This window comes from Doryrhamphus excisus, chromosome 15 (genome assembly GCF_030265055.1).
Source record: "Doryrhamphus excisus isolate RoL2022-K1 chromosome 15, RoL_Dexc_1.0, whole genome shotgun sequence".
NCBI lineage: Eukaryota > Metazoa > Chordata > Actinopteri > Syngnathiformes > Syngnathidae > Doryrhamphus > Doryrhamphus excisus.
In genome coordinates, this window is record NC_080480.1 from 7,901,084 (window position 1) to 7,913,371 (window position 12,288).

Here is a 12,288-nt window from a genome sequence, read left to right on the forward strand (position 1 = left end):
TACTAGCTATGCTGCTTCCTCCCAACCAGGCTTTCAACGCCAGCCGTCAAAGATCGTCTAGGTAGAAGACGGTGAACTACTCTTTATTCATCTTGTTACACTGTTATCAATAGTATTCTTTTGCTTCTGTTGTGATATCTCGCACTATTGACTTGATTTTGCTCAACTGTCTGTAATGAAAGGGAATTATGGTATTATTTTGAAAAAGTATTAATACCAAATCTTGCAGTATAGCCCAATCCAAGTGAGGGTACTTCATAGCTGAATGCAGTTACTTCTATTCACATTTACAATGAATGATATTCAATATAAACGTGTTTAGATGCAATTTTAAACAACTGCATAGACAGCATCATAATAAGAAAAAAAACACATTTAAAGGGAACGCTAAAAGTGAAACTATAGTTCGTTTAAACAACTGTCACTTTAAAACATTTTTGTTATTGTTGAAGAGTGAGACCTCTTTATTTGTAATTCTCTTTGCAGGAATGCTACAAATGACCATTTGTTGCATGACAGGTAAACAAAGAGGCGCAAATGGGCTGTTGGCAATTTTTTCTGTCCAGTTTTGTTGTTGTTTTTTTTAGTTTGCAGGGACTGTCGCTGACATTGTCTAATACACAACTGATTAAAATGCATCTAAATGTGATTCAAATGTCTAAATTTGTTCTCATTTGATAGGGAAATATGTCTCAAAGTGGCACAACAATGTGCTTTTTCATTGACTTTTCGTGGCTATGACGTCACTTATTCGACAAAAACAGGTCCATGTTCAATGGGGGGTATTAGGATGGATGAACAGATGGAATCAGAGTAGAAGTTATGTATAACTTTCACTTTTGCGTTGTCTCACAGCAACTGTGGTGCTTTCAAGGACCTCTGAAATCTCAACTAGGGGAAAAAAAACCCTTATCAGTGAAACATAAGGACATAATAAACATACAAAATGGTTGACTTTCTATACATTTGACCTGTATTGTCATGTATTTATGAATTATTACCTACTTATGGTGAATGATGTGTTATAAAACAGGTGATTTTATTTAAAAATCCAATTTTAGTGGAGGACACACAGCAATATGAGCATAGAGATACAAGTGAGACAGATGGTGGAAGAATGACACATAATGATAATGAGGGAGAGAGTTTTATGGTGACTACAGTGTGGACAAAAGACAATGAAGGCTACATGGAAACAGATGGCATACAGTACAATGGAGACATACAGTTGAAATATTAAAATGTATACAGGGGAGTGATTAAATGAGGGAGTGAGATATACATATAAGGATGGGTGTTTGTTTTCAATAGTAGCAATGCATTTTGATGCAGTTCAGTCACTGCAGCCCTTTATATTGTTGTTGTCATGCTCTTTCAGTGCTAATTGTTTATATTTCTTACTATCCAGCAGTGTCAAAAGGATCAACTTGGGAGCTTTTTTGTTCAAAGAGTGCCAAAAGTCTCTTGCATATCAATTTATATTATAAGAATCTTGACCTTTCGAGACCGTTTTCCCTATGAAACTCCTTTATTTTGCGCTTCTTTCCTACAGCCTTCCCATTTAAATAGTTTTCCTTAAATTAAAACAGATTTTCATGTGCAGAGCATAACAAAAAAGTCTGTAATGTAGCATTTTCAGCAACCATCCAAGGCTGTATTCACTGATGAGCTAAATGATAACATTGATATGCTAACAGTTTCACACAAACGTCTCGTTGTCCAAGCACACAAAAATTAATTATGTCACTGCCCTATCAGCGAATCACAAAAATCCCAATATAATTGATATGCCTATAAAAATGTCTATTTTGACATTCACATACATGACATAAACCAACAGGGGTCATCATAAACACTTATACACTAACATACCTGCAAAACAATACTATTTATACTAATTAATGAACTCATTTATATTCCGCAGAGCATGCTGGGTAACATCCTGCTGAGAAAGTGTGCTTCCCAGCATGCCTTGCGGTTATATATTAAAATAGTATGTTTTGCATGTATATGTATTGTTTTGATTTTTATAAAAATTCTCAATTTGTGCAAATTCTCAATCACGGTGTACTTTAGCTGATAAAAGAATGATTTTTACGTGTGGACCAAAAGACTACTACCATACTTTGCTCGTGTAGCTACAAATTATTTTTAATTTTAAAGAGGAGTGCCTGTGATTTTGTACAGTGGTACATGCACAACATGTTTGCACTAATTTTCATACATTCCAGAAACATACAGTAGCTCGTGCTCTCTTTTGCCAAGAGTGTCAAAGCCAATGACACAAAGTGAAATGAACAGAAAAAAAAACAAATAAATACATAAAGAAACCTTGTAGCTTATCTCTTACCGTGTATGAGTGGAAGTGTTGTCTTTGGAGGTATAGCAAAAGTCGACAAATGAACAGAATAAGGGGTAATAATAAATAAACAACACATAACATAAGATAACGCTGGAAGGAGCATGAATGTGTACATTTTTCAAAGCTATTATGGTCAAGAAAAGAGCATCACCGATAAATAAATAGATACATTGAAAAAATAAACATAAATATTCTAATAATAAACATTCATGTTTGTTAGTGCCTATTTTGCTGGTGGCATGAAAACACAGAAAGACTAGAATACAAAAGAGAAAAATCATTCTTGACGTGTGGCTTCATTTTTTTCGATTGCCCTCCTCGCCTCCAGGCAATTTTTGTGCAGCATTTTACAACAGCAGACATGTCACAATCAAGCTTTTCGTCTTAGTTTGTGCCTCGTGGGCAGTACATTGTTTCTTCATCCCAGCTAAGGATTCATATAAGAACTGGCATTGGTGTTTTTGGTTCTAGTTATACCAATTCCATCATTTTATGGATGTTTTTTTGTGTCTTTTTTAATACAATCGGGGGAATATAAGGGTGTATTTTTGTCTTTTAAGCAGGTGGTCCTCGGTTTACCATGTGGTTAGGAACATGCTTCCTTTGTGGCAGATGAATATGGTGTGTTTCAGGCACACAGAGAAAGAACAACATGATTATATTATAAAAATTAAATATTGCTTGATATCGGGGTTGGATTTTTTTCCCAATCATGAAAACCGATATTTAAAAAACGCTGTGTCCAATACATGTGTTCATTCTACCACAGGAGATATGTCATGTTACACGTATCGGGATGGGAAATTGAGAGTTGGACAATATCGGCATATCGGTTTCCATCAAAAAAGCCAATATCGGACATCCATACTTATTCATTAAACCTTTTCCACCTCATTATATCTCCCAAGTGGTAGTGCGCCAAAGAAAAGGAAAGCCATCACCATGGAAGTGAAAATGGTCCCAACCGCTCAACTGTTGCAACCGTAATTAAGAATTAAGAGTATTCAATGCTACTCTTGGCTGGAGGGGTCGTGGATTCAAGAAGGCGATGAGGAAATTACAATATTTTAAGAAGGTCGAAAGGCCTGCAAGACAACCACATGGGTAAAGTAAATAATTGGTCGCTTGCTCTCACAATGTGTGCCTATGCAGCCATGCTTTTTGAACTGTGCGCCAAAGAAAAGGAAAGCCATCACCATGGAAGTGAATATGAGCACAGGGAGAGTAGAAACACCCTCCAAAAATGGCGGAAAACGCTCCACTGTCACAACCATCATTAAGGATAAAGATTATTGAATACCAGAGGGGTCATGGATTCCATGCGCTGTTACAAGAAGATCTGGGACAATATTACTTTTTACTACTGTATTTTATATGAGTGACGCATGAGTTCATTTAGGTAGAAGTTCCCACTTACACTAAAACCCGACTTACAATGGAACTCCTTTATAAACCGAAGACCACCTGCTTTATACAGGGTCAGGCAAAATGTTCTGACACATTTGTAGGTTAAATAAAAGGCAAATAAAGTAAAGAAAGAAAAAAGTGTTTTTATTTTCAAAAAGTACATATAATGCCATTTTTTTAATATAATGCTTTTTTTCTTTGTTTCTTTATAATGCCATTGTTGTTCGTTTCTTTTTCAGTTGCTGCCATGAATTGGACTGGTGAGCATCATGCTTTCATTGTGGAAACCTTTATCAAAACAAACTAATCTGTAACTGCAACACAACAAGCGTTCCGTTCCGGAAACACCATCTTGTTATGGGTTACCAACTTCAGAGCTACTGGATCTGCATTGAAACCAAAATCAACCGGCCGACCTTGCACCGCCAAAACTGATTTAATTTTTAAAACATAATGAAACAGAATGGCATCATATGTACTTTCCAAAAATTACATTACTTTACTTTATTTGCCTTTTATTTAACCTACAGATGTGTCACATCATTTTACCTGACCCTGTACTACGTCCTATGGAGCAGTACTAGTTTGAAAAAAAAAAGAGTAAAATGCAATCAGGGACTTACATCAAATTAAATGCAGAGGAGTTGAATTAAAGCTGCAGTCACTCACTAATGAAATTTGCTCAATTTGTGTCATTTCCAGCTAGAAGACACCCAATTTGTCAAAAAACAACAATGAAGTCTACATCCAGATGCATGGAGCTGTGTTCATGTGTCAACAAATACACAATGAAAAAAAACAACTTTCACTGTCATCTCTACGTTGGTGGAAGAGGCCTTTAAGCTACTTTTTTTCTGTTACAGCGGAACACGTTTAAGTCGACATCCGGATGGGATTGGCCCAATCACCCCGATGGAGATTTATTCATTCACTTTCTACCGCTTATCCTCACGAGTGTCGCAGGAGGTGCTGGAGCCCAGCTGTCTTTGTGCGAGAGGCGGGGTACACCCCGGACTGGTCGCCAGCCAATCACAGGGCACATATAGACAAACAACCATTCACACTCACATTCATACCTATGGACAATTTGGAGTCACCAATTAACCTAGCATGTTTTTGGAATGTGGGAGGAAACCGGAGTACCCGGAGAAAACTCACGCATGCACGGGGAGAACATGCAAACTCCACACAGAGATGGCCGAGGTTGGAATTGAACTCGGGTCTCCTAGTTGTGAGGTCTGCGTGCTAACCACTCGACCGCGTGAAATAAACTATGAAAATAAATTTTAAATTGGATTTACATTATTTCTTATGGGAAAATTTTATTAGTTTAGATTATGTTTTGGTTAAAGTCTGGTCAATGACGCTAACCAAGGTTCTACGGCACATGGAAAGAAGCCAATTTTAAAACAGGTCTCCTAAATGTGAGGCCTGTGTGCTAACCACTTGTCCGCCATGCAGCCCAATGGAAATTATTGATAATTAAAAAAAATCCGGCAGCTTAGTTTGTGTTATTAGTGAGAAAATGCATTAGTAGTATGAAATTTTCTGAAATTGATATCAAATTGCACGGTGGTCGAGTGGTTTGCATGTGTGGGTTTTCTCCGGATACTCCGGTTTCCTCCCACATTCCAAAAACATGCTGGGTTAATTATCGACTCCAAATTGTCCATAGGTATGAATGTGAGTGTGAATGGTTGTTTGTCTATATGTGCCCTGTGATTGGCTGGCTACCAGTCCAGGGTGGACTCCGCCTCTCGCTCAAAGACAGCTGGGATAGCCTCCAGCATGCCCGCGACCCTCGTGAGGATAAGCGGTAGAAAAAGAATGAATGAATGAATGATACAGGACGAGTAACATGAATCTTCCTGTTCTTTTTATGCTGTGGTTATCAATGGAGTTGACTTAAAAGAGTTCCACCGTATCCTTCTTTTGCATGAATCGCCATGGTAAGCCATTTCTATGTGTTCGGTCTTCCTCTACAGGACTCTACACGTGGGGGGGTGCATGGTGAGTGGAAAATGGGCATACATCTACACGGCCATCCACTATTTCTCCTCCATTAAAGGCAATACGGTATGGTAGCGTTTATCAGCATATTTCAGAAATAAATGTGAGACTGAATGAATCTCAGGGTGAATCTTACTTGTGATATACACACACACACACACACGGTATTTGCAGGGTTACATTACACCCCGTTCTGTCTTATCCATTCTGTGTCATGTCTGTGTGTTTTCATCAGCGATTAGACGTTGGTAAAGTACGGCATTCATTTGCATATTGCCCTTGCAAACAAACCTTTTTTTTTTGCTCATTTGAAGAATAGACATTCCTTCAGCTCATTCGACTCATCGTGATAGGGGTGAGATGAGGTTGAGGGTCATTCGTGAGCACAGGAGATGTTAATGAGAGCGTCTTGAGGTGATCTGAGGTTTTCAGCAGTGTGAGCGACGTGAAGCATCCGATACATTAGTGAGAAGGTTGTGTGCTTTCTTCTTTAGCAAGTGAGCGTGTTTTCTTGTGAGACTTTCTTTTTTTTTTCTTCTAACTTGTCCTTGATTGGGAAACATCAGCTCTTCCATATCCATAGTAGAGCTGGAAATAAAATCTTCCCTCTTCCAATATCCATTGCGAGGGAATGATGGCCAAAGAGCAACATTTTTGATGAAAGGATGTGGGAAGGATACAGGAAAGGTCAGAGGAGACATCCCGCCTCTTTTCAATGACATTCTTTTCAGGGGTGGGACTGCATCCCGTTGGATGTGGAAAGAAGTCTAGCCTTGTCTTTTCCCGAGCCTTGCCTTTGTAAGACGCTCCCGCTGTTGCTTCCGCTTCCACTCGCTGCGTCGGCTGCCTGATCTTTTTCAGAGCCGCTTTCGGAACGCCTGGAATTCTGACGTGAAGGTGTGCTGGGCTGGCGGGAAGGTTTGCCATTCTTCTCATCTGAAGGGGGGGGGGGGGGGGGGGCAAGGTCAAATCATGGCTGTGAAGAGACCAACAATGTACTGACATGCAGATGTAAGCCATTGACGTACTACACACCAGCCAGTGCCTGCACAGAAGGCTGATCATGAGTACTAAGGAGCTGAGCCTGAATGGTTTCCACCACCCTCTTGAATCTGCGACTAGGACCTGAAAATAAAAGAAAAAAATCCTTTATACTCTTCCAGAATGGAAATTCATTAAGATAACCAGTGTTGGTAATCATAGTGATGCATCATAGCAACAATAAAATAACTAATTAGCTTGAGAGTAATGCATTGTGAAATTCAAAAGATGAGTTGTGGATACCAGTGTTTTGGTAATGTTCAAGCTTATTGGCTTTGTTTGGCTTGAAATAAACTCATTCGTTCATTCATTCATTTTCTAGCGCCTATCCTCATGAGGGTTGCAGGGGGTGCACATAGGGCACATATAGACAAACAACCATTCACACTCACATTCATACCTATGGACAATTTGGAGTCGCCAATTAACCTAGCATGTTTTTGGAATGTGGGAGGAAACCGGAGTACCCGGAGGAAAACCCACGCATGCACGGGGAGAACATGCAAACTCCACACAGAGATGGCCGAGTGTGGAATCGAACTCGGGTCTCCTAGTTGTAAGGTCTGCGTGCTAACCACTCGACCGCATGCAGCCCCCGCTTGAAATAAACTATGAAAATAAATTTTAAATTGGATTAACATTATTTCTTATGGGAAAAATTTATTCGTTTAGATTATGTTTTGGTTAGAGTCTGGTGAATGACGCTAACCAAGGTTCTACTGCCCATAACTGTATGCAACTATTCATAGAAAGAAGCCCCTACAAGCAGTCAATTTTAAAACGTCCCCAATTATTAAATCATTCGCTACCAAAGATTATTATTAAAGAGGCACAAAGAGGTAATGATGCAACTCCACAATAGAAGAGAGCATTCTGTAAGAGCTTGGCCTGCATCAGAGAGCGCTATGCAGCAAACAGGAAGACCCTCGTGAGGATAAGCGGCAGAAAATGAATGAATGAATGAATGTCCATAGGTATGAATGTGAGAGTGAATGGTTGTTTGTCTATATGTGCCCTGTGATTGGCTGGCGACCAGTCCAGGGTGTACCCTGTCGCTCGCCTGAAGACAGCTGGGATAGGCTCCAGCTATCCCTACAACCCTAATGAGGATAAGCGGTATAGAAAATGGATATATGGACATTTTGATGAAGTTTCACGAGCACTGATATTCAGCACAGCATCCTTTCAGGGATCAAGTATCAGCAGTGTTGTGTCTGTACACCAGAAATGTAAGGAGATCCTCCAACCTGTTATTAGCGTGAAGGTGACGCTGTATATGCCCATCTCTCTTCTGCCTTCCCTTTCTGCTCGCTCCCTTTCCTGCTCCCTGTCTCCCTCAGAGAAACCGATGTCCACCTGCAGGGGGGGGGGGGGCGGACCACATTATTTAGACCAGGGGTGCTCATTAAGTCGATCGCCATCTACCGGTCGATCGCGGAGGTGGTACTGGTCGATCGCTGGTCGATCGCTGGTCGATCGCGGCGTGACATTAAAAGAATATCATCCTCGCATCCATCCCCGTTACTTGATTGACATACAGGACAACCAGTCAGATGACAACTGAATTTTGACCTTTAGGTCACCGCTCATGCGTAAACAGCGATGCAAAGTGCTAAGCTAGTCGGCAAATTGCGTTAGATTTTAAGCCCTCGCTAAAGTTTATGGTCACTAAAATGAGTGAAGGAGCTGGACCAAGTAAAAAGGCAAAAACATATCACTTCCATACGGAATGGGAGGTGGACTTTTTTTTCACAATGTCTTTTTCGAAGTGCGTTTGCCTCATATGCCATTCTACCATCGCAGTACCAAAGAAGGGAAATGTGGAGTAATGTGGAGGTAATTACAAAAAATGTTAATAGTTAATTATGTGTGTTTTGCAATATTAGCTCATTTGGTTATGTAAGGTACATCAACATACATTGTACGTACAAATAATCCTCAATACATTTGAAAATAAATAGATGTTTTGCATTTTTGTAGTGGGTAGATCATTTTGACTCGGTCATTTTAAAAGTAGCTCGCATGCTGAAAAAGTGTGAGCACCCCTGATTTAGACCAACACAAATAGGTTTATACAGTTTAGCCAGTCGATCCTCGCGACTCAAAATGGTTATGTTCGAATAGTAAAAAAACACAAGTAATTGAAACGGCCATAAAAAAGTGTTTTTTACACTTTTAATCTAGTCTAGATTACGCCGCTGCCTCAAGTCTCAACAAGATGCTTGTTTGCCGTCACCATTTTTTTACCTGAGGACTGGAGCACACGTCTTGTGCTGGAAGACACAGCCATCCCAATGAGAGCGGACATAGTGAGTGGTGTCGCTGCTGTTGTGTGTACGTGTTAATGCGTGATCACAGCATGTGTATCAAACGATGCAATGTTGTTAGAGAGTTTGTTTTAGACGTCTTCATTGTCGAAATAGGTGTTGTTAGCTAGCTCATATTAACTTGTTTTCTCGTGTTATAATGCACAGAAAAGGGAGAGAAATATGGGTTCATGTTTCACATAAGGATTATGCATGCTGGGCAAAATTCCCATCAAAAGCGCAGTTCTTGTTTAAGTCCATGGTTACAATTAAAATCGACTTGTGTAACTACAATGAAACTACAATGAAATTAGAAATCTTGACGTTGAACAAAATCTTAGAAGAAGAGGAAGCAGTGTTATGCTACCAGTGCCAGTTCGCGCCAAAGATTATGTGGCTCGCTGTGGCACCAAATTAATGTTCGCTTGGCCACAGCAAGCCACGATATGCCAATCACATAATCTTTGGCGTGAACTGGCACCAACTGGCGCCGGCCCAGTGGACTCGTAGCATCATTGGCGTAACCTGGCTCGCGCCATTACATTCCAGTGGATTCCAATGGGCGGATTGTTTGCGACATTTGGTTCTACTTAGTGGACACTTTGTGCCGATTGCTTGATGCAAGTGGCACGCCAAACATTTTGAAATTTTCTTGCCGCCAACCTCAATTTTTGCCGCCGTTTCGGGCCACCACGAGCCAGTTGGGAGGCAGTTTGAGCCACTGCACGCCACTAGGCACCTTATTGGTGACACTAGGCGCCACAGCAAATTGCATTGGTGCGAAATGGCACCAAGTGGCGCCAGCCCAGGGGACTCTTAACATTACAAAAAAGTGTGAATTTTGCAAAATGTGAGACATGATCAGTGTGAAAGCCCCAATTTAGTGGAATGGCTGGAATTGGAACTATTCCCAAATGAAGTGAACCATCGGTTTCAATCAGTGGAAGAATTAAGATTAGAAGACCAAAAAAAAAAACGGTGGAATAAGTATATTAAGAATAAAAACATAAAATGGATCAAAGCACCTGGTTAGAATTAAGCATTAAACACAATACACAATAAAAAAAAGACTGCAAATTATGATACATATGTATCGGAAATGAACTGCTAGACAATATGCATTAAAGGGATATCGATAAAAAAGCCACAACCGGGCATCCTTTAAAGATGATCAATAGAACAGACGAAATCAAAATCACAGACTAGCCTTTAGCCTGGTCCTTAGTCTAGTGCTGAATGCTGAATCACCAATATGACATTCTTTGCAAAAGAATGTGGCAAGCCAAAGGCATTTGTTAGGACCCAGGAAGATAAAAATGTCAACCTACCTGAAATTTGACAGGCTTCTGGAAGACAGAGGGGCCACCAGAGGACTTGTATTCTGCCCGGAAACTGTTCTGAGACACAACACTATGGCCTAGGGACGGGATCTGGAGAGGTGAAACAAAGTCACAACTCAGCAAAACACATAAAATGTTACATTTTTCTCCATCCTCAGCAATATTGTGTCAAATATTTGAGGTTTAAGTTTGGTTGTGCTTACAGACAGAAATGCGTGGACGATGTCTGCCTTTATAGAGCTGAGGGGTTTGTCTCGAATCAAAACAAAGATTTGCTCCTCCTTCTCCAGGCTGATGAAGTTACCAAACCAGGATTTCTTAGCCAGTCTGCGAATAAGAGATAAGAATTGTGACATGCAAACATTAGAATCATTTCTAGTTAAAAAACAATGTGTTTTTAATGGTGTTTTTGGTAAGGTCTAATTCATTTGTGTGACATAGTTTGATCAAAGGGGACCCATTATGCTTTTTCCAGTTTTCTGACCAATAAATGTAGGTTTTACTCTCATGTTAAACCAAGTTTCAGATCATGAGGTTTGTGCATTTGGAATCCCTGAAAGAAGTGTGGAACGGCGCCTCTGACAAAGTGTGTCCGACAATGAGTGCTCCTCCTGGGGCAGGCGAGGTTTTTAGGCAGTTGCCACACGTCCTGGTTGTCCTCCTGAGCTCCACGGCACCAGCTGTGCTTCTGACAAAGTGTGTGCGACAATGAGTGCTCCTCCTCGGGCAGGCGAGGTTGGAGGAGCACCAGCGGTGCCTATGCTTTGAGTTCATTCACGGTAAGTCAGGGGTCTCCAGCCATCTCCAAGACTTTATGGATTTATTATCAACTCCTATACCCACTGAAGTAGAAAGTGGGGTTAGTGTGTAGTTAGGAAGCGATTTGGTCATGTGACCAATCACAGCGGAGTGGCCGTTACATTAAAACAGACCGTTTTGGCGGAGAGCAGACATCCAAGAAAATACAGCTGGAAATGGTACAGATTCTGGAAGATCTAGAAAGCTTTCTGTGCGGGTTATTGTGTGTCGCTGCTCTATAGGAGTCCACAACTCAATACAAACGGATTGAAAAATCAGCATAATAGGTCCACTTTAATAGGTCCACCTGGAAATAGCCAGGTTTGTTTATGAAGACAAACAAAACTAAACATGCTCTTACTCAGGACTGGACTCTGGAGTCAAACTTGACATGTCCTCCGATGTTGGGACTAGAGGATGGAACAATAGAAAAGAGAGGATTAGGTAGCATGAATCATCACAACAGGTCTTCCTTGTAGAGGCCTAATGATAGATGATGAAACATACAGTATCTCCTCGTAGGATGCTGAAAAATGTACTTACACTTGAGTGGTTGCAATTCACCATTAAAAAGGAGAAAATATGACGAAGAGAAGACATTTTTCGCCAATTAGATAGATCGATTTGGGATTGCACAACATTGTCTAAATTTGCACCCTGCAGATTTACAAATTTATACCCTGCAAATAAGTGCACAATGTGTCTTACAACGTTTTGGGGTTAACTCATTCAATAGTAAAGATGTATTTACACCTAGGCTGGACTGTGCGCCAACAAAAAGGAAAACCCATCACCATGGAAGTGAAAATAAATACAGATAGAGGAGAAACACCCATCATTTGCAACCAAAGACGTACAAACCGAGTGCTCGGTCCCAAAGACATATTCAAAGAGGTGATGATGCAACTCTACAATCAAAGAGATCATGTTTGGTGCCGTTTTAAGATGGAAAACGTCCACAATGTGGCAGAGGTGCCTTTTATAAGAACTGAAAGTGAAACTGAAAGAAGTGAAAAGTCTTGTA

The 12,288-nt window shown here is 40.4% G+C and overlaps 1 protein-coding gene across 3 annotated transcripts in view; it reads right to left on the minus strand.

Annotated features, from left to right (window-relative positions):
* Positions 1–4,843: 4,843 nt before the first annotated feature.
* Positions 4,844–12,288, minus strand: part of LOC131103383 (serine/threonine-protein kinase BRSK2-like) — a 32,064-nt gene continuing 24,619 nt past the window's right edge. For 2 of the 3 annotated variants that reach the window (XM_058049635.1, XM_058049632.1), the window contains exons 16-21: positions 11,626–11,674; positions 10,670–10,793; positions 10,455–10,556; positions 8,068–8,176; positions 6,815–6,904; positions 4,844–6,715 (exon numbers count right to left, since the gene is read on the minus strand). In XM_058049635.1, the coding sequence (XP_057905618.1) occupies positions 6,507–6,715; positions 6,815–6,904; positions 8,068–8,176; positions 10,455–10,556; positions 10,670–10,793; positions 11,626–11,674 (683 nt within the window). In that variant the 3' untranslated portion in view covers positions 4,844–6,506. Of the gene's footprint in view, positions 6,716–6,807; positions 6,905–8,067; positions 8,177–10,454; positions 10,557–10,669; positions 10,794–11,625; positions 11,675–12,288 lie in introns of all 3 variants that reach the window. The other variant, XM_058049633.1, reaches the window with a different exon arrangement.